Genomic DNA, 23457 nt, shown 5'->3' with positions numbered 1-23457 from the left:
ACCATTACCACCAAGTTAAAGTGTCAAAATCCAAAACCAAGAACCTTTTTTTTTAAGAAGTGGGGAAACACGAGACTATAGACTTAAAACACCATTGGAATGGAGAGGAGAGTGAGGGCAGGAATGGCAAGGACAGGTTTGTTGGTGGTGGTTTTTTTAACTTACACGTTTTTATTAGCTTTTTGTTTCTTGTACCAATGTGAATATATCACCTTTCAAAAATTATGTTTATTAAAATAATGAAATTAAATAGGAGATGATAAAAGCAAAGAATAAAGGATATAAACAAGAAGTCAGGAATAGGAGAAATAACCACCTTCCCATTAAAATATGTTGAAGTTTATGTGTGATTATAAATAATTTTTTAAATGTTAAGACTTGCTAAAATTAGGTGGTCGGTACCTATTACTTGTTACATTAATATCTTTATCTTACCTTTGTAAGACTGAAATATGTCCCCCTCCAAAAAAATAATTTGTTCAAAAACAACTTTCTTTCATCAAAATATTCAATCCTTAAGCCAAGGGAGAAATGTTTTCATGAAAACTTAGGCGATGTAATCATGTAATGGCAATCTATATTAACGATTTGCTTTTTTACTTTCATAACCTAGTGGGATTTCAATGTTTACAAATAAGTAGTCATTCTGATAAAATACACATGGACATTCATGAAATATTGCAGTGTGTTGCCTGGAATGAGAAATTAATAAGGAAAGCAGGTTTCTGCCCTCCAGTTTGTATTCCTAAACTCTGGAAACCTTTTTTGTTTGTTTGTTTTTTAAGCCCTGGAAACTTCATGCTAGAGTTTTATTGCCTTTCCAATTTTGAAAAAAACTTTAACCAATGTCCTCTGTTTTCCAGACTCTCTTCCTTTCACACCGTGGGAATTAAATCCAAATCAAGCAAAGACTGAGTAGAGAAAAACTGTCAGCCCTAGTTAATTGGCAGGATAATCTTTGCCATTTCTAGTTGTAAGAAACCTGTAAGACCAGGGAAGACTGTGTGCCAGTCACCCAGGGCAAGGAGGGCTCTAGAGTTTGGCTGAGACTCTCAGGGGTATTTTGGACTCATGGTAAATCAGGAGAAGGAAACCCTTGGTAGGATGGAGAGCAAAGACAATAACCAAGCTGAACACATTCAGCTTCTTGGGATCACTTAAGACTACGCGTTCCAGAACAAATCATAGTTCTGGAATCTCTCATGGCGGGTTATTTAGTAAATGATTTTAGGTCTGGGTGTGGGACCTAGCCAGGCAAAGTCTCCCATTGCATTTAACTAAGCTCAGTGAAGAGAAGCACCATATACAGCAGGGCAACATTTCTAGTCCTTTCATCTCAACTGTGTACCATTTGAAAAGCATCCCTGTGTCAGAGACAGTGAAAGACCCTTTGCAGACTTGATCCCCAATCCTGACAATAATCTGGCAAGATTGTTGCTACTGGTTTCAATTTACAAATGAGAACAACTGAGGCTAAAAGAGTTTAAGTATGAAGCAAGTTGCTTAAGGCCATACAGATCACTTACAGTAGAACCATATTCAATTCCAGGTTTGTCTGATTCTGAAAGCCATGCTTTTTGTCTACTCCAGCATACAACATCTGAACCAGTAACTTTTAGCTTTAGTAGTTTGAACATTAAGTAATTATACTAATCATGGCAAATCCATGCATACTATTTGGGTTTGGGCATATTTAAAGTCACTTATAAAGACAAATGACAGTCACTTACAAACAATTGCTTGGGAATGCAAAGCTATTCAAAAGATAAAAATTACATTTGCCTGCATGTAAAACAGCATTAAAATAGTAAAAAAGTTATAACCCCGAATAAATGCATAAATCTTACCACCTTCCTCGGTTTTCATGTCTAACAGTTCATCTACAGGTTTGTTTGAGGAGGGGAAAGAAAAGAAAATTATGAGTCAGTTTCATCTTGTAAGGCATTTGAGTCAAACTACTAAAATTGAGTTGTTTTCCTTAATCTAGATTACCTGAGCATGCATTATGTGTAGAGGTTTTGTCTAAGGCAGATAAAACCTTTTTTCCATCTTCAGCTGTAAATATAACACAAGCACTTGGTTATCAGAATGGTGTGTGTGTTCACATACTAATGCAGTGTAAGGTAAATACATGGCTTCAGGAAAAAATGATATCTACAAACTCAGTCATACAGAAGCAGGGGTCCTCAGATTTACATTTTATTCAAGCTGCTGGCTCTCAATGAATGCCGAGTTAACAGCCCTGAATCCTTGCTTTGTTTGGTAGAAAACTATATGACATTGACCTAACAGTTCTCTTTCCATGGGCAAAGGCATAACTTAGGTACGTGGCTATCACTTGATGGTGCTAATGAAACTCAGCCACTGGGACTGGCTAAAATAAAAGGGCAGATTACTCAGTGAAGGAAGCCAATCCATAAAGGCTGCATACAGCATGATTCCAACTACATGACATTCTGGAAAAGGGAAAACTATGGAAACAGTAAAATGATTAGTGGTTGCTAGGAGTCTGAGGGGAGGGAGAGATGAACAGGGGTAGCCACAGGGGATTTTTAGAACAGTGCAACTATTCTATATGACACTGTAGTGGTGGATCCACATCATTATACATTTGTCAAAACCACACTGCACAGCATCTAGTGTAAACAATGGAATTTGAGGAATAATGATATGTCAATATTGGTTCATGGATGGTTTAACTTGGTGGGGGATGCTGATAATGGGGGTGGCTATGCATGTGTGGGGGCAGGAGAATATGAGAAATCTTTGCACCTTCTACCCAATTTTGCTGTGAACCAAAAACTGCTGTAGATAATAAAGCATGTTGTGTGTCTACACACAATAGAACAGCCTTAAAACTTGGTTTGCTCATATGTACGTTAGACTTTCTACAGGTGCCAGAATGAAAGACAGATGACACTTCTTTATAATGGATTCCATTCTATGTATATATAAAACAAGGTAATCAACATTTGCAGTATCAAAATATTATGCAAATACCACAAGCAAGTGAACATACTGCACAAAGAGAAAATTTGATCCCCCTATATTGTCACATATCGTCTAAATATGTGATTTATGTAATTTGAATACAAATATAATAAACTGGAATTTACATTATCCCACAAGATGAAAATTTTTCTATTCAGTTACCTAGATTCCCACAGGATTCATGCTGTTGGCCCCCAAGGGATACTGAGGGTGGAGGGGGTGGGGCAGTACAGTCAGAAAGTTCTTATGTGGTCAGCCTGCCTCTGCCTTCTTCTACTGCTTGTTCCCTCCCTTCCGCTCTAGAATATTGTTCCTCTGACCTTCTCCTGGCTCTCCAGAGCCCACAGTCTTTACCCAGGCTGTTTCTTTTGCTTTGCTAGGTCTTGCAATAGCCTCGACTTAGCTAGTTCCCCGATGCTCTCCAACAGGTGCGGTCTCCCTATCACACATGCCCATCGCCCTGGGAGCTCTCACCAAAGTTGGACTTGGTCAATTACTTGTGTAACTACTAGATTACCACCTACTTCCCCTTTGACCATAAACTCCATCCAGGAAGGTTCTGAGGATGTCTGGGGTACCACTATATGCCCAGAGCCCTGTGCTGTGCCCTCCACAGAGGCAGCTCTCAATAAACATCTGCTGAACAAATGCACAAGTAGGTGAGTGAGTGAAGGAGTATAAGCATGAAAGGATGACATGAAGCCAAGCTGGAGAGGCAAAAAGGTGGCAGCTAAGACAGCTGGGAGAAAGGCAACCAAAGCAGTAAAGTGGGAGAAGAACGAAGTCGATGAAGTGGTTGGAAAAGAAGGAAGGAAGATGGTGTGAAGGGAAAGGACAGAAGAGACGGGGAGTCCCAGGGTGTACTTTGCCGCCTCCTGTCTCCTGGAAAGGCTGCCCCAGTGAAGGGCAGAGCAGAGCAGAGTAATCTTAGCTCTCTTCCTATCACCTATAAAACATCCCCCTGCATCTCCAAGGATCTGAGTCCTAATGAAAGGTTCAGCTTTACATCCCATGAGTTCTGTCACCCTTTATCATACCCTGTGCTCTTCATGAGAGAACCACCCATGAAAGAGCTGGCAGTAGTGGCAGGAGGCAGGAGTAGCTGACAAGCTGTCCACAGCACACTCTACTGTCCACCCACGCCTTCATCCTGTTTCCGACCACAAGAGGGTCTGGTGTCACTCATCACGGAGCAGGCCCCGGGCTCCCCTGGAAGAGCGGTGTCTGAGCTCTCCCAACCGTTCCCAACTGTGGCCAACATCTACCCCACAACACGGTGAAAATCAAACTCGCCCAATGTCATCACGTAATCTCATCACAACTGTCTCTACCCAAATGACAGAACTAGTAATGGTCACAGCAGAAATGTTATCATCTGTTGTAAAAGAAAGAACTCTCAACTGTGGATGCTCCCCCAACGGGAACTGCTGAAATGACTGATGATGCTGTTTTCTGGTTCAAAACATGCAACCTCTCTCAATAATGCTATAGGGTCAGCAGCACTGATATTTGAAAATTTAAAACTGGAACGATAGGAAGCAAATTAATATACAATTTTTTCAGCTGAAAAAGAAAAAAGGCCTAGAAGGAGTTTGCCAAAACACACATACACACACACACACACACACACCAAAAACACAACAAACAAACAAAAACAAGCTGGCTACTGAGCAGTAGTATTTCAAAAGTAATTCTAAATAAAAATCAAAACTTACTCTTAAAACTAGAGGATTCCTTGTGCTGGTTTTCATCCTCTAATGAAATTAACCTTAAAATTTAAAAAACACAGTTTAGTAATGTTCTGAAAATGTTATACTTATGATAGAGCCAGATTTTCTGTACAATATCTATTGTTGTACTTACACACACACAAAATATGAACACATAGTCAATTGCATGCTACATATATTTTGAAGAAGAAATAATTTGCTGGCTTTCTCCTGTCCCTGTACTGAGGCTGGGTAGTCGTATCTTAATATCAGAGTTTGGTTTTATAGTAAGGCACATATTTTTTAAATATCTGGGTAGGCAGTTAGGTATAACCAAGATAGACACTTACAGTTATCACTTATAAAAACAGAGTTAAATAGGGGGAGGGTGTAGCTCAGTGGTAGAATGCGTGCTTAGCATGCATGAGGTCCTGTGTTCAATCCCCAGTACCTCCATTAAAAATAAATAAATAAACCCAATTACCTACCCCCCACTAAAAAAGCCCACAAACAACAACGAAGAAAAAACAATTTAAAAACAGAGTTAAAAAGCCGTTGGGCAAGCAGGTGTTTATTCTGATTCCTGCTGTTGCAGGAGAGGACACCTCAGGAGGGTAGCTGAATTATGCAAGGCTGAAAGCAGGATCACTCTGAAATCCAGAAGCCCAGCGCCTCCTGTACCCTTACAATGCACAGGAAGATCATGGCAGAGACTCAGCGGGTACCTCTGAACCTCCCTCCGAGCACAGTGGTTCAACTGTACCTGCTATTGCTGAACAAAATTCTTACTACATCTGCACTGTCATTTCAAATAGTTACTGCATTATAATTCCTGAGCTTTTAGAAATCACATACTAAAATAGTGAAGAAATATGAAATTAATCAAAACGAATCAAGACAATCTTGGGTGGTTCCTCTCTAAGTAAAAGCTAATGCTTTATTTTGATTGCACTAACATACATGGTGAAAAGAAGGTGCTAGGACTCAGTCCAGGCCCTACCTCTTACTACATCAGGGGCTGGGGGCAGTCCCTTAGCCTCTCTGAGCCTCACTTCCATCATTTATATGCCAGGGAAATGCCTACATTGATGACATAGAGGGTTATCATGAGAATGAGTTGAGATAACATAAATAAAGCACCTGGCATTGTGCTTAGTATGTAGCTGGTGCTCAGTAAATGGTAGCAAGTATTAGCTTTTATTACCAGGAATAGGTTAAACTGCTTCCCCCTAAAAATAGTCAGTTGTACTAGACTCAGATCACATTCTACAGTTGTTCCTACAGTAGAAAATTGTCTTCCTTCTGCACTAAACACATTTTCTACTACTTGCTTTAAAATTACAAAGGGCTAATGTCAGCAATAAATACTTCTGCTGGACAAAAGAGATATAGCTGAAACCTTAGTTAGAAACACAATAAAAATATAAGCCTATTTTCCCACAAGATTGTCATGTAATTTTTTTATGTGTGAAAAAGGAGGAGTGAATGGAGGTTGGGTAGTCTAATTTGCTTTCCCAGGTCAGCCAGTTCAAGGTTAATCCCGTTCCCGTGGGCCATGACATATCCACAGAAAAGACACGGGTTCACATTTAAATGTCCTCCTTGTGCTATGAAATTAGGAATCATGCACTGTGCATGTTGAAAAGTTCGGCTCAGTATTTAAAATGACAGGAGGCACCTTCTCTGTAATGAGGCCAGAAAGGAAGATGAAGGAGTCACTTCCTGCCCTCAAAGCCGCTCTCTGCTTCACAGAGGAGAAAACAGAAGGTCTGCACATAGCAAACAAAATGTCAAAAGCCAACCCTCTGCACGGTTACACCTGAGCACTGCGTGTGTTGTGAGGCAACTGCATGGGTGACTTCCTTCTCCGAGAGGAAAGCCGGGGACTTCCTGGCTAGGACGGGCTCTGTAAGTGGGGTTGACAAGAGGAACAGATGGGGCCAGAACCCCGAGAAAGCAGGAAGCTGGGGCTGAGGCCCTAGGACACAGGGCCAGGGAGCACCGGGGCTCTTCCCTTTCTGGCCCCAGTTGACTCCACACATATGATCCCGCCTGAGATCCCCAAACGGGCCTCTCATGGGCATGAGTGAGCCCGGCCTAGCAGGAACGTGTGTGGGGGTTAGTTTGGCCTCAGTTTTATCACATCTACTTGGAGACGCGAGGAAGTGAAGCAATGACCCCGTGTCCGAGACCCCAGCGGACTCTGCCCTCACCTGTGGGGAGAAAGGTTTGCCAAGATAAGAAGCCAGGACTTACTGACTGGGCTCCTCCCCTGCGGCCTCCGCACTTTCCTGCTGCGCGATCCTCTTCCTTTCTTCTTTCTCAACCAGTTTTTTCATAGGGCCTTGTAAGCTCTTAATCACAATAATGGAAAGGGAAACAAAAGAAAAAGAGTGATCCATGAAAAACTCAACTGCCACTGGTCCCAGTAATCAAACCTTGAATTAGAGGTCTGGGGAGGGAACCCTGAACCAATCAAGTAGACAGGAACGAAATTTGATATGTTCTCAGGCCCATCCAAGAAACACTGACTTCTACAGCAGAGTTGTTTTGCCACTAGATTTATGTTTTCCCTTTTGTGATAAGTTATTCAAAAGAAGGCCTCTTGGCTATTGCTAACGTTATTTTCCATCTTTAACGTTTAGCTAAGATAAACATTCTGTTCTGCCTGCAGCCCACACACTGACAGAGTAGGTTTTTCTCCCCTACACATGAGACAATTTTATTTTTAATTTGTTTGCTATTTTGCAATCTAAAAACAGCTTATTAAAAAAAAAACAAGAGAAAACAAAACCTTTTTTTAAACCCCAAATAGTGGCTTAACATATTCTGACAAGTTAACTCCCACAAGTGGACAGAGCAGGTGCATCCAAATCTGTGTAGGTTAAAAACGGGCGAGTCTTTTTTTAGCATGTAATTTCTCTGAGTTACTGCACTTAAAGTTTATTAAGTATTTAAGGAAAGATTTTTTTTTAAAGCAAGTACCTAGGAACTGTACACCAGTGACAAAGTTTGAAAAAGCAAAACACTCTTGTAACAATGAAAAATGAGTTATACAAAAAGATCTCTATTTCTGGTTCTAATTGTAACACAAACACAAAAGAAAGATCTCAAGATATTTATCCTGCTTATATTCTCAGAACTATTAAAATCCAAGTCCTCATCCTTTGGGTCTTCACCACTCTGTTCTTGCCTGCCTCACTTCTCTGATAACACACGTACAGAAGAAGGCAATTATGTTTCATACACCAGCTCGGACAGATGAGTAAGGTGGCTGACCCGAGGGCTGGATGAAGATGCTCTGAAGGCCAAGTCTCGGCAGAGCAGAGCAGTCATTGAGTTTGGTGTTGGCCATGGACACTAGATGGACACCGGCGTTACCCTGCCTGCCAGAATTATTTTCCTAAAACACCTAGGCCGTCATGTGACCCTTTTCCTCAAGGACCCACAGTAATGTCTTATTTCTTTCCATTTCTAGTCCAAACTTCTCTGACCAATTTTAAAGAGCCTCTAAAATGGATCCTCTCTCACTCTTCCAGGCGCCTTCCCACGCCCCTCACTTGTCTTTCCATTCAGTTAGGTCTGTCTCCTTGTGGTCTCCTGTTGCTAGTGGCTCCCTTCCTATCTTTGCTCATTCATCTTCTTTAACCCCAAAAGCTCTCACTACCTATCAGTCTATCCTCAAAAGTCCTCTTGGTCTCTGCAAAGCCCCCATCAGTTACCACTATTTTCCATAAAGTTTTGTTCACTAAGCATGCCAAATTCAAGAAAGGCCTTCCATCTCCAAACTGCATTTACTATTTACTAATTTCATGACTGTCTGATTATACATTTCCTGTCTCATGTTTTGTCTCTTAAAAATATTTTTTAAATTAGAAAAATAATAAGATCACATGGAGAATGTTTGGAAAGCAAAAAAAAAGGAAAAATTATTCTTAATTCCATTTCCCTAAAATAATGAGTTATTATTTTCATATATCTCCTTTCTAGTTTTTTTATACTCATACTATTTATATAATTGGAATCTGTGTGTGCCTAGTAGGTATTTTTATAGAGCATAGATATCCTCTTAACCAATTTAATTTGTGTAGATATTTCATAATCAAAAGTTTACTGGAGTGGAGAATATAAAAAACATTTTCTATATTGTAAACATTTACTATTGAATTAAAAATATAAATGTGAATTCATTCACCAGTATTCTTATATAGGGCTAAAGTTTCCTCTTTGAATCTATGTCCTCTGATTGGAGTTCTGAAGCATTTTCTTGCATAAACCACACCCATAAGACACTGCCATCATTTTTCATGATTCCCTATTTCTGGACATTTAGTTTAGTACACTCAGTCAGCGAACAATGTTTGAGCACTTACCAAGTGCCAGGGGCTGTTGTAGGTGCTGAGGATACACGGAGAACAGGACAGACAAAACTATCACCAGTGACAGGTCTAGGCAGAGAACTGAAATGGGGGGATAGAAAGTGATTGGGTCATACTCGAGGCAGCAGGAATGTCCTCTCTTGGAAGAGGTATTTCAGCTGAGAGTGAAATGGCATGACGGAGCCAGCCACGTGCAGCTCGGGGAGACCACGGGGCCCCAGGTGCAAAGGCCTTGAGGTGGGAATAGCTTGGCTTGTTTGAGGCACAAAAAGAAGGCCACTGGGCTATAGCGCAGAGGCAAGAGGACAAGTCTTAGGAGACCGGGATAAAGAGGTCAGCAGGGGTCACACAGGGAGAAAGTTCCTTTACCCACAGACATCGATATTTAACATTTTGCCCCATTAGTTTCATTGCCCTCTTTTGCTCTTTCTGTGTCTACTGCACGACAATAAAGTGGAATCCAGGATCCTCGGCTGGAGGGGAAGTGCTACAAAGGGCAGCGCTGGAACTAAGGAGGCAGCTGGAATATGGACTGTACTCTAGTGCTGTATACACACACACACACACACACACACACGCACACCCCAAAAAGCATCTGGTAAAAGCTGGCCACACGTGTGTGCGTATTTTGTAAATGTGTGACCAAATGGAAGAGTTCAGCAGATGTCAAGGACTTACTCTTTTCAAAAGAGCTGCCAATCACAGCATTTTATTCACACACACACACACACACACACACACACACACACACACAGTCTTTCCAGAAGTTTTATTCTCCAAAGAGTAAGTTCAATCCTGGTCAAAATGAAGCCAGGAGAATTTTCAGCCAAGGCCCCGATGGCTCCAAGTCTCACTTTTAGATTCTGTGACAAAGCTCAGGCCTCCTAGTTTACTCCCTTATCTTCTGGTTGTTTCCTTTGTATCCACCGGCCCCAGGCAGGGCCAGGACGGCTGCTCTCAGCCCGTCTCGCTGCCACAGCGCTCGCCTAAGCCCCTGAGATGCCCTTGACAGCTCCACGGTTATCATCCCTCCTGTCTTCAGCCTGACCTCCCCTCAGAACCACACTCCAGCAGCTCTCAGACAGTCCCTTTGTAATGTAAACCACTTCTCCTTCTTTTCAACCCCTGCCCCCGTTGGGCCATTAGCAGGGACTCAATTGTTGGCTCCCCGTCACCACATCACAGCTAAGTCACTATTGTGCTTCACCAACAGAATGGATGCAGTTCCAACCGCTACTTCACTTTATTATTAATAATTCCTATGACAATCACTCCTCTCTTCCTAATACTATCATTGTCCTTAAGACAATTTGGCTGTTGCCACTCAAGACCGGTGCTACGTATGCACTCGTTGGCTAATAAATTAATGTACGTAAGGTTAAACAGCAAAAATTAGAAATCTTTAGCTAGGAAATTCAGAGATTCAGGGAAATAATATGAAAAGGCTTATAAAATCACAAGCAAAATTAATATTGTTTATTAAATATTAGAATTTTGAACCAAGGGTGTGTGTGTGTGTGTGTTCTTACTGAGATAGAATTCACACACCACATAGTTCACTCATTTACAGTGTATAATTCAATGGCTCTTAGTAGAGTCACAGTTGTGCAATCCTTACCACAATCAATTTTAGAACATTTTCAGAGGGCATCTCTTGGGGCAAGAAAGAGTTTTAGATCAAACTAAGCTATATTCCTCTACAGAACAAGGAAAACAGAAAATCCCACACCACCACATGTGGAACTTGTTTCTTATAAAAGATGGTACACATTGAAGATATAAAGAGGCTTAGAGGAACTCTGAAACATCATGGAGGAAAAATCCTGCCTGCCTTCCTCCCTCAAAATTAGTTCCTGGGTGTGATTGTCAGACATAAGATATTCTACGTGGTGAACCCCAACTCTTTCCAAGGTTTGATGACAAAGGCCCAACTCGGGGCACGGGGTGGAGGTGAATTCATCAGATTAAAGTCCACAACTCAGCTGAAAACGCTTAACCCTGTGGCATCCTTGAAAGTCAGAGGTGACAGCACTTTCCGTGTGATGTGAACATCTGCTCGGGCAAAATGAATCTCAGAGGCCTGGCTGACTGTACAGACAAGGCAGCCATCAGATGGAACTACTCTGACTCCCTGGTTGATGGAAGCCACCTTCGAATCCATGTCCAGAAATGAAACATCAAAGCATCTGACGTTTCTAAACCCCAAACTCACTAGGTCCTTCATTAAAATTGCTTGTGAAAATCACTATGAATTAGAAGTAATACAGCATCATGTAAGACTGAAAGGTCCTCTGTGAAGGCAAGAATGTTTTTAGACTAAGTAACCTTTCTCTGCTCAGGCTGCACTGACAAGCTAATAGTTTCCATCAATGCTTAAATGGTTTCAGGAAGCACACACACAATATGCAGGACCAGCGTGACAGAGGAAACGTACAGACCGAGCTTGCAAAAGTGTCTTAGAAAGGAAACAGCTTAATATAATAATGGGAGTTACTACTTCCTGTATTAGGAAAATAAAAGCAACTGCAACATTCATCTGAATGAAAGCAAAACTACTCAGCAAAACAAATTTCACAGGCAAAAAGGCCAGCAGCCAGCCCCCATTTAATGACCAAAATTTAATGTTTAACTTGGACAACTGAGTAACACTTTCTCTAATCTTTAATTATGACATTTAATTTTCTTATGCTTTTTCCCATTAATTACACTATATGTATATAAAGGTGCCAAATAATTGTCTATAAAAGGAAATAAAAGTGCTCAAAATAGCCAGGCCTAGTTAAAAGATGCTGAACTCAGCTGGGTGTGTGTGTATTTGTGTTTGTCTAATTAGTAGCATGTGAGGAATAAAAAGCAGAGGCCATGATGTTGTGTATGAGCCACATAATTCAGGGACATTTAGCACACATGGCCTCCCCACCCACGCAGCTGTAAACTTATAAAGGCACGATATAAGGAACACTGTTCATCCATGACCAGAAAGTACTCTTGAATTCTACTGCAAAACAAAGAAGTCAATCAGTAAAATTAGAGAAAAATAAACACAATCCTAAATAAGATCATCTTATTCCTTAAAATAAGATGGAAAATTGGTCCTGGGAAGGTATCAGAGTGTGCTGGAAAGAGATGGACTTTGGAAACAGTTCAAGCAGTGCTGTGCCATGGAAAAGAGTCTCCATGCCTTGCGAGCCTCTGTTTACCCGTCAGAACAAAGGTGACAGGTAAGCCTTTCCTGGGACATTGTGGAGACTGACTGAGATACTTGCACAGTACCAAGCTCACTGAAAGCTCTCAAAACATGCCTTCTTACCAGCCACTTTTAAAGATGTAAAAGGAATTAGATGTCTTAAGGGCTCATGGTGTGTTAGGTCCCGCATTCCGTATTTCATACATCGCAACCTGGATCACACATCAAAACCTGGGTGACACTGTCGTTCTGTTCCTGACATGGAAATGGAGACTCAAGAGAGGTGAAGTAACTTGCTTAAGGCCATTCAACCATTAACACACAGAAGCAGTGTTCAAATCCAGGTCTTTAAAATTCTCTAACTAGTTAAGAAATTGTATTGAGTACACAAGTCAGGAATATTTACTGAATTTCCCTTTCATATGAAGTGCTGAGGTCAGAGAGCTTCATTCCAAATTCTAAAGGAAGGGTCATGGGTTCCAGGTGTCGGAGGACTGACATAGAAAAGATGCTTTGCGCTTTCAAGCAAACATTTCAAGGTGCTATTTTTAATTGGAAGTTTGTAGTTGTACTTTTTTTTTGACCATTTTTTTGAAATTGAAGTATATCAGTTACAATGTGTTGGTTTCTGGTGTACAGAATAATTCAGTCACACACATACACACATATATTCCTTTTCATATTCTTTTTCATTATAGGTTACTACAAGATACTGAATCTAGTTCCCTGTGCTGTACAGTAGAAACTTGTTTATTTTATATATAGCAGTATCTGCATATCTCAAAGAGATAAATTGGCAGTTTGAGATTAGCTGTACTTTTTAAAGGCAGCATTTCTGCTGCCTCTGCCCCCCTCCCTCGCGGCCGGAAGGCAGGCCACCTGGAAGAAGTGCTACAGGGCGCCGCGAAAGAGGCATAAGCATTCCTGTTCTCCGATCAACCACACACTGAGCACGTGGCCTTGGGCAAATGACTGGACCTTTCTGAGCTTCAGTTTCCTCCTTTAGAAACGTGGGAACAAGAACAAGTACGTCCACTTCCCCAAGGCTATTTTGAGGATTAACTAAATACATACACTTTCTATATGTCAGTGCTGAGCCTAACAGTACTTCTGCTCACGAGACCCAACCTTAGGTGCATTAGAGTCACACATACCATGACAAACTCTGCTCGACATCGTGGCACCTCGCCCTCAGCAGAGCGCCTGGCATGAAGTAACTACCCACGGTAATATTTTTCCCTTTTCCCCCAAGGAAGGGCGACACCATGAGAAGAGATGGAGTGGATGGTGGAGAAGCATTTCACTGTTGTGAACAGGGCCTGAGCTACCGGCTGCCTGGAAGAACAAACGTCAGTCATCATGCGGGAAGGATGAAGGGATGACCGGCCATGCTTGGGCTTGTCCATCTCCCATTTCAGCCGCGGCTCTGGTCAGCCTCTCTATTCCCTCCTCTCCCGGTGACCTGGCTGCGTCCCGATTTGCTGTTTGCAATGATCTGGCCGAGAGCCGCATGGGCAGGAAAAAAAAAATCATTCTTCTAAACGTGGTGTAAAGTAATGACACTGAGAGAAAACTTGAAAGTCTAAAAGGATATTCTGGATGTTTGCCACGAGTAATTGCCATGTTGGGACTCGCAGCTAAAATTGCATCGCAGAGATATTTACCCAATTTTCATAAAAACTATTACGGCTTTATTTTCAAAGCAAGTAACTACAGAGCCATGTGGCTTGTCGGTAAATGTTCAAGTGATTAACTGAGAAATGTGGAGGTGGGTGGAAGAAGGCTGTTAGGCATACGGATTTGAGAAAAACAAAATTGAGAAGATGTTTTTTGAATTGTGAGAGCTCAAAGCATTTTGGTCTCCAGAATGATGTTCCACATCACAGTGCTAACTCCTGGACCCCAGGAGAGAAAGGAGGGAACACTGGCACAGCTGTTTCAGTGGTTACTTTTGAATGTGCTCAGACTTAGGTTTTCAGATTCAGGTTTCCTTAGACTTAAAGTCTTGGCACAGACCAAGAGCTGGTTGTAAAGCCAAAGTGCATTTTTTAGAATTAGCCCTGTTGCAGGCGTGGGAAGCCCTCCTGCCCTGCCCTCTCCTCTCTCTGGTGGGGATGACACAAAACCAGACCAGGGCCGGGCAGGTTTGGGAATGGGGTTGCCGGGACCACCTGTGGGCGTAGGGAGGGAGCAGGTTGGTTTCCCTGGGCCAGGTCTGTGAGGCCTCCTGTTCCACCGCCATTCACAGCCTCGCCTGTGCAAAACTAATGACTAGGGTGAAAACGGTTAAGAAGTAACTGAAGCTGGGCTACAGAGCCTGACAACCTCAACAAACCCTTCTGTGTCCATACTGCCAAGGGCTGTCTTCTGGACCCATTACAGAATGCTTAATAAGTCCATCCATCCCGACACAACATTGTAAACCGACTATACTTCATTAAAAAAAAAAAGTTACCTAAAAACAAGTGCATCCATCCCTCTCATCCTCACTGTGGGGCTCCTGGTGCCACCACCATGGCTGCCACCCTCACCACCACTGCCGCCGCCATCACCACTGCTGGGAAGTGGCAGGGCCGGACTTAGAGCTGGGTCTGGCTGGCTCCAGACCTTGTGCTCCGACATACTTTGCTTTATCCCATAACCAGAGTCAAAGACCGGCTTTCCTTCCCAAAACACTGCAATGGGGCACATCACATGAATGCACTTCGACCATTTCCAGTAAATATAGGTAGTTATCTGTTTACAAACACAAAAGCAGAAGGACAGGCCTCCCCTTCAACTGGTCCCCAGTGAGTGTGACCACTTCTTCAAAGGGGGCAGTGCTCACTTCTCTATAAAGACTGCCAACTCAACTGCGTGCCCGCATGCCAAGTAGGGGAGAAAAGGCCACTGGCACAAATAATTTTAGATTTTTCGAGGGAAAAGCCACTTGGCTCCTGAGGGCTTTTTTCCCTTTTTCTTTCTTTTTTTTCCTCCAATGTCTGTTCTGGATTTGGGGGGAAATATGCAAGTTTTAAGTGACATCCTGAAAGGATAAAGCAAACATGACCACATCTGAAGGCTGGTAATTTAAGACGGATACAGCTTTCCTACAGAAAGCATTTTCTTTTAGTCTTTTCAAAAAAAAAAAAAAACTTCAAACTTAACCTAAATTACCTTCCCCCAAAAAGTGATTGCTTTCAAGGTAGGGCTAGTAACATTCTGTACCTATCCCCATGGCCTGATCATCTCTACCACGTAAAAGACATTCCCAGGTGATTTGGAATATCAGTATAAAATTGACATGTTAATGATTAGTCATGAAAAATATGTATGTTTAGTAACATTTTAATGAACCAATAAATATTTATTGTTTGAAAATACAAGATCGGGGCATTGCTTCTTTTATTGGAAACCACTCAAAAGACAGTCTCTGAACTTTAAATCTGAGCCCTTTTACAATTATTAGATTAAGTTCTTTAGTAACTTTAAATTTCAAGGCTAAATTCTCCATAAAGTTAAAATGTCACAAAATTTATTTATCATGAAATTAGAATGATGAAGGAATTTGTCACTAAATGTGGAATCAGTAATAATCACATTAGGCCTCAGTAAAAATACAATAGCTGTTGTCACATAAAACAGTGCCACCAAATATTCACAGAATGTCAAAACAATCACTTGGAAAAATTTCAAGTTGTGAGAGGTGGAGACTCAATGCACTTTCATAATAAAGGTTATAAAAGAAAGAATTATACATATTTTCTAGAGAAACATTCATTAGAAATACAACCTGAACTTCTGGGGCATAAGTTACATCCCTGTAATTCTGCCGCAAGAGACTCTTCACTTCAAACATGATGCATCGAGTGTTTAACACATTAATTATCATCCTTCATCAAGCATAAAACTAACAGTCAGGAAATACAGCTGCAACGGCACAATTACCAACACACTCAGAATACGCCCTGCAGCAAAGAAAGCAAATGGATTGCTTTTCATTAACAGAGCTTGGCACACCTCTCCAAAGACAATGTTTTCTTTCTAGCCAGTGTCCCAAAAGGCATTTAAGGGGCCATTTGCTTAGTAAATCTGGAGGACAAATAAATCATGAAAATATTTATTTAAATTTCAAAATATTCATTATCAAGATATGATACCATTCATATACATAGAAAGATGACTTGATCAAGTCAAAAACCTTTTATATACAAGACCTTTATTTTTTAAAAAATTACTAGTGCAAGAGGGTTGGTAAGTCAGGTAACAACCCATGCCTGACTGTGATACGTAAGGTGTTAATGGTTTTCATTTTCATTTCATTTTCCTATCATACAATATGATATGGAACATGACTCTGTGTATGCAATAATGAGCCGGGTAATAACAGAGTTCTGTTATACAGGTTTGAGTCCATATAAAGAAAATAATTAGCTAGCTTCAGATTCTAATATAACATGTCATGACCGAAAGCCTTGATGAATAGCATTCTAACGAGGTAATAAAAGCATAGTTTCTTCGGTTGACTTCTGGAACTTAACATTCTTAACATTATTATAATCTTACTACACCTTAACAGATGTATTACTCCTACTGAATTTATATTGCAATTAAACCATAATTTAAGGAAGGTGCTGAGGATGGAAACGGTAGTGGATAATCATCTGCCCCAAATACTTGTAATTATATTCTGAAGTATTGCCATCAAACTTTCACTAAATTCTCTGCCTGGAAATCTTCTAACATTGTTAGCTTGGTCCTCTCTGCAGGAAAAAATCCCAGCAAAACTCAGGAGTCCTACTTTTCTTAGCACAGGAGCCCAGGGATACACATAAGGAGTCTTCCATGCTTGTGGTACAACTTCAATTTCATGGTTTCATACTGTACTGCGCACGCAATTAACCCAAACCTGAACCTCTTTAAAACTGTATTCGGGGTAGGCATCATTTCGCCCTCCACCTGGCCAATATGTGTTATGTACAGTTATCTTTCAAATGATAGATAACCTTTGAAACTGTATTTATTATAAAATAAAATCTGACACACATTAATGCCCTAAAATCTAAAACTTGTTGCCTTCTCAAAGATTAATCCATGGGATTCTGCTCAGGCCTGTATAAGAAATGTGACTAGTGTGAGCTATAATAATTTTAATCAATCTGCCTTGCTGAGGAGGGCTGCTTCCTAAAGCGCTGAAAGCGGCAGTAAATCACAGAGAAGGCATGCAGTCCTTCAGTGTGACCAACAGCGGTAACACTGCCAACGTGATCAGGAAGGATGCGGGTTCACTGCACGCGGAACATGTGGCTGGACCAAGGAGGATGCGTAAGAAATAAACAGTCTGCCCCTCGAAGTGTTTAGAGTCCATTCTGACTGTGTTTACCACACCGCATGTCACCGAGCACCAGAGTAAGAGCAAGTGACCATCTGACAGGGGATTAGGGAAAACAAACTCCACAGCCAGGGTGCCTGTCTGGGTTAGGTCAGGGGCATCACAAGGTGAGTGGGCTGTCTTGGGTTCCTCTTCGGACCTCCAACTAAAAGGCCAGGGTCTTAAAGGGTTTGTATCTTAGTACTTTTGTAGATGCAGTGACATTCTAAACATCTCAAAATCAAAGAGGTGTTTTAAGACCGAAAAAAAAAAAAAAGCTTTTTAATATTTTGTCAAGCAAAGTGATGAGACAGTCACAAATTGCCTGAAAAATCAGAAGGAAGGTAATTTCAAGGTGAAGTTTAATTAGTTCTTTCCTGGTCTTTTTCTTTCAAAGATATGACCTGGCAACAAAGCACCCAGGGTTCTCTCACTGTTCTTAAAATCCTTTTAGAACCCAAATCACTTCCTTACCTTGACACGCGTTCACCCTCAGCAACCATTAGAGAGCAAAATGACTCCACGATCACAGCTGCAATACCAAGAACCTGACATTTTGCAGGTATCTCTTTTGATTGAGAAATCACTGAGTTTAACATTCCTTCTTCCATTAGAAAATACGACTATTGGGTTAGGAAAAAAACACAAATTCTATATTGGATGGTATTCAGATTAAGATATTTGTTAGAAGTAAGGGAAGAAAGGAAAAATGACTTCTCAAGGGAGCATATGTTGATTTAATAATTAAAAAGTAACAGAGTGCACTAGACTTGTACAATCTTCTCTTTAGCAATGTCAAACAAGTATTGCAAAGGATCAGCACCAATTATTAGGTTTAAGTTCACCAAAATTCATCTCCTGGTAACATGAATCAAAGTTCAACCTATGTTTTCTAGATTGTTGTGGCTTAGTACTGTATTGAATACTGACGCAGTTAAAAAAAAAAGAAAAGAAAAGAAAGACTCTTCTAGGGAACACAGTTCTCTCTTTGACATTCAGAGTCTATTATAATAATGATGCTTGCTTCAGTAGACATTGCTAGTGACATAAATGAACTTTACCTTGTATAAGATGTTCTAATGGCCTCTCTAGCTTTCATACCTTTAACGTAGTGAATTCATACGGCTGATAACCTTTGAAACTCTCATGGATGGCAGCCATGGTGTGAGAAGTTTTCTCCCAAAAATGAAGCAGAGTGGTCTGTAAAGAAAGACAGTCCAGCTATTAATATTTTAATGCCCAGCTCTAGTCATGGGCCCTAGAGAAGTGTGCACATCTGTGGCTTTCAAGGTCCACCAAAAATGTTTTCGACTCATCTCTGCAGCCTCATTTCCTATTAGGAACCTACTTACACCCTGTATTTCAGGCAAACGCCATGGCTCCCTGTCCCAAATACTGCCCGTGTGGCTCACGCTGCTCCACCGCCCTGGATGCTCCTTTCCTTGTAATTTTCTCGTCTGACCCGTCCTCCCCAAACCAGGGCTAGTTGTTCACAATGGAGTTTTGTGATCCCTCAACTGATTCTGTTTCTCCTTCTTCAAGCCTCCGTTGGATTTTGTAGGTCTCATTTCACTTAGCACACCCTGTTCTATCCTTCAGGTGGAGAAAATATAGGCAGACTTTACCATCTCTGACTTCTTCCTAAACTTTACATTCCCTACGGACAGGAGATCTGGTCTTTTCCATTGTATGTTCCCAACAACACCCAGACTTTGCCTCCCACACTCAGTTGGTGCTCAGCAGTACTGTTGATGGACACAAGGGCTATCCTGAAGAAAGTCAGAGGCAATGAAAGACAAAAGGAAGTGCATTAAATTATGACAACCTGAAGAGGAAGTGACCACGCCGAGAGAAGTACAGGCAAAAATGCTACAGGAGTTCGGAGGAGGCTTTCTGAAGGAGGAGACACTTTGTCTGGTAGGTACACTGAACAGAGTGAAATGTGGAAACACAAATGAAGGAGGAAGGCACCTAGGCAGGAGAAACCATCTAAATAAATGCAGGAAAGTGGGGAATTACAGGTGCCTATACAGGAAATAGCTATCGTTCGGCTTGATTAACCGTAGGATGCTACCAAGCAGAGATGTAGGAAGTAAATTACTAGAAAGGCAATCAGAATTTCATCACGCCCAAACCATACTTTGAGCTCAGATACCACTTTTCTGTTATCTAAACCTTGTACCATTCTTGGTTCATTGTAACAAACACCATTTTGTTACCTGGTATGTTGCTAGCATATGTGACAAGAGATTGCATCTGCTTGCTCCAAGGAGATCCACTTTTTGACACACATCCATCTTCAATTTGTCAAAGCTTTTTTTGGCAAGGCGAACTTGTGTTTGCACCTATGAAAGTAAAAAGGAATCTCTGAATCACTCAAATTCTTAAGGAATTAATATTTGTTGGTGAGAAAAGACCAAGAGCAGGATTCCCTCTTTCACATAAGAAAATACCTTTGAAACTTCAGGCATGTGAGAAGATCCGACAACACCCATTCTTTACTTCCAAGGGACCTAAATGACGGTACGGCATATCATGATTTTACAGCAGACTTTCCATCCTCATTATATTTTTCTCAGTTAAATGTTAAAATTCCTCTCCTCTCAAGGCATTCACAAACTGACCATAAAGTCTGGGAACATGCAGGGTGGTCAGGGAATAATATTTGCCCCACTGTTTTCCTATGGTTCTTTGAAGCTGACTTCCCCATATACTCTTCACTCCACTTGCCTTGATATTAACATCTTACATAACATGGTACATTTGCTAAAAATATGAAATTAACACTGACACAATCCTATTAACTAAACAACAGATGTTATTCAGATTTCACCAGCTTTTCCACTTAATGTCCTTTTCTCTGTTCCAAGATCCAGCCTAAAATACTACACAAGGAAATGGTGATACCGCCTAAAAATCTATCCCCACTGATACACTGTCAACATTTATCCAGAGTATGTACACAAGCAATCTTCTATCCATCCCTAAGCCATGTAGCCATTCAGCGATGGAGTGAACGTCAGGAAGATTCAGAAATGTCTATTTTACATATTATTTGGTAATAAAATAGATTTTAAAGTTTAACACAATTACATTAAAAATAGTAGAGTCAAACGTTCCCCAATGTGAAACATCACCATATCATATTTTAACCAGGGAAGGCTAGTCACATATTAGTTTATCTGAGATAATTCATGCAGTTGAAGTTGCCAGCGAGGTAACTGGGAGTTGGGAATAATGCTGACTCATTAATGATAGCGCTTTAATCACTGGATACCTCAGGTAGGCAGGACCATGTCTACCTTGATCACCATTATATGATCGGTGACCTGGTATAAAGCAGGTGCTGAAAATGTATTTGGTGACTGAATGAAGAAAATTTCCAGACCATCTCAAAAGGAAAAGTACCTGAGTGCCATTTTTAAATAGAATCTTCCAAGTAGTCTTAGAAGTGATCATTTTATTTTTTTAATAAAAATAAACATGAGGATTATTTGATTTAAAACGTATCAATTTCTACCACTAGTAACATTAGTTTATACTCACAGCTTTTAAAATTATAGGGCATTATATAGTAATAGAAGCCATCGATACAATTGTTATCATTTGTAACAATTTAATGGTCAAAATAATTTAATAGATATAATTCACAATTAATATAATTGCTACAATTGAACAATTAATACAAGTCACTCACCACATGCCCTTTTATTCTTGTGAGCCTCTTCTTGCCCTCTGTGACTGCCGAGAGCAAGAGGCTTCTTCAGGGGAAATAACTAACAGACAGGGCTGGCAATTCTAGATTATCCTGCCTGACTCCAAAGCCACACCATTCCGCCTCCCAAACAACTTACACTAACCACTGGAAAATTGAGAATATCAAAATTATGAGTGTACCCCGAAACACAAGGTTTCCCTGTAGGATTCTATGGAATTGGAAAATAATCAGGCAGTACATTTAACAACAGACTGACAGAATTAATACCCTATGTGAACAGGATCTTGTGTCTATAGCTGTATAAAGCATTTCCTAAGAATTCCTCTGTATTCATAGTCTACACAGCTTGGAAAACCAGAGAACAGAAGCCATCCAGCTCCTCTCAACCTATATCATGAGCTTAAGTAAATCCCAGAACTCAGTCATTCCTCACTGTGGTGTAGAGAGACTCGAGGGAAAGCTACTGGGGAGTGCTGATTGTAAAAAGAGGATGTGTTAAGTATCAGGGATTCTCTGCCTTCCTTTAAGAGGGATAGGGATGACACAAAAAAGAAAACCCGAGGTCCTGGAGGGAGAAGAGGAAGAGGGTGGAGGGGAAGATGTTTAAGCAGCTGAGAGTCTTATGCAGGTCCCTACTGGTTCACCAGTTGCTCGAGCCAAGAAGAGAACTCCTCAGCTGGGATCCTGAGAGGCATGTGTCCTCACCCTTTCCTTTTGGAGGGGAAGGAGATTAATATAAGTGTGAGCATCCATGTATGCATTCATTTAACACCTATTTAGTGAGCGTGAGCGCCTATTATGTGTTAGGACAAGGGCTAGGCACCAGGGGCGGGGGAGTCTGTAAAGGAATAAAACACATAGCAGGTGACCAATGAATACTTCAGAATGAATGCACGTAGGCACAAGGACCCTCTGATCTTTTAGAGAAGACAGACAAGTTAACAATCATGTTATAATCCAATGAGAAAAGCACAACAGAACTAAGAGTGAAGATAGATGTAGCACAGACAGGGATGATTAATGCTGCAGGTGGCTCAGGGCAGGGGTGTTGAGTGATGTCATTAACCCAACTGTAGGCCTCCCGGTATCCACACCCTTTGGCCCAGTAACTTTGTAGTCTCCTTCCACACTGACACTGGGCTTCGCATGTGACTTGCTCTGGCCAGTGAGATGTTAACAAATGTGATGGAACTGGAAGCTTGGGAAAAAATGCTAGCATGCTGCTACTTTCTCTGATGCTTCTCTGAGATCACCATGAGAATATGCCAGGCCAACCTGAGAGCCTGGGCTGGCTAGCTGGAGGGGTGTTGAGGTTTGTGCATGCAAGAGACATGAGGAGGAGAGCCCAGTGGTCCCAAGAGATCAGCCTTTGGCAAGCTGACCCATAGACATGTGAAGCAGGCCAGCCGTGGTCAGCAGGGCCCCTCCCAACCCCACAGCAGACCAGAGACTCACGAGTGAGCCCAGCAGAGACCAGAACTGCCTTGCTAACCCACAGACCTGTAAGCAACAAGAAATGCTTACTGTTTTAAGCCACTGAGTGTTACAGTTGCTTATTTCATGGCATTATTGTGACCATATACATAACTGATATAAACGGAAAGTAGGTGGATAATGAAGGCTTCTGAGATGGGGGGATATCTGAGGCGGGTCTTAAGGCATGAATAGGACTACACAGTAAACACAAGGTAGACAGGAAGCTGGCCTTCTTGTGGGGAGGTTCTAGATTTTTAAATTAAGTACAAATTGCGTTTTTGTGGGGATGTGAATTTTGCTTTTTCCTTTACATGAACATAATCAGTTATACATAGATATTCTTTTATCCTCAGACTTATTTCCCTTGCTTATAACACAAAGCTTATGAATTAATATACATTGAAATGTGCCCTAATTTAATTTTGTTTGAATTTTGTAAAGAGATTTTAGAAACCTAGAAGAAGACTTCAGCACTTGACCCAGTGAGTTCTGCAAGGCCATATGCTTTGTGTGTCAACAATGATTATTAAAATACTTAATGCACTGCCGAGTTTCCAAATGTTGAGCCCTTTCCCTGCCAAACAAGGAAGATGTTACACTGTTGGGCATTTTGAAACGGCAAAGTTCATTTAATATTTTGTGCTCCA

The 23457-nt window shown here is 41.1% G+C and overlaps 1 protein-coding gene across 11 annotated transcripts in view; it reads right to left on the bottom strand.

The window, feature by feature from the left end:
* Positions 1–23457, bottom strand: part of ICA1 (islet cell autoantigen 1) — a 141096-nt gene that overhangs the window by 19938 nt on the left and 97701 nt on the right. For 10 of the 11 annotated variants that reach the window (XM_010972112.3, XM_045508491.2, XM_074367431.1 and 7 more), the window contains 6 exons: positions 19836–19961; positions 18718–18816; positions 6957–7054; positions 4707–4759; positions 1993–2055; positions 1848–1880 (listed from right to left, as the gene is read on the bottom strand). In XM_010972112.3, the coding sequence (XP_010970414.1) occupies positions 1848–1880; positions 1993–2055; positions 4707–4759; positions 6957–7054; positions 18718–18816; positions 19836–19961 (472 nt within the window). The remainder of the gene's footprint in view (positions 1–1847; positions 1881–1992; positions 2056–4706; positions 4760–6956; positions 7055–18717; positions 18817–19835; positions 19962–23457) is intronic. The other variant, XM_074367435.1, reaches the window with a different exon arrangement.

Source organism: Camelus bactrianus, chromosome 7 (genome assembly GCF_048773025.1).
Source record: "Camelus bactrianus isolate YW-2024 breed Bactrian camel chromosome 7, ASM4877302v1, whole genome shotgun sequence".
NCBI classification, from domain to species: Eukaryota; Metazoa; Chordata; class Mammalia; order Artiodactyla; family Camelidae; genus Camelus; species Camelus bactrianus.
This window is presented reverse-complemented; position numbering and strand designations above follow the sequence as displayed.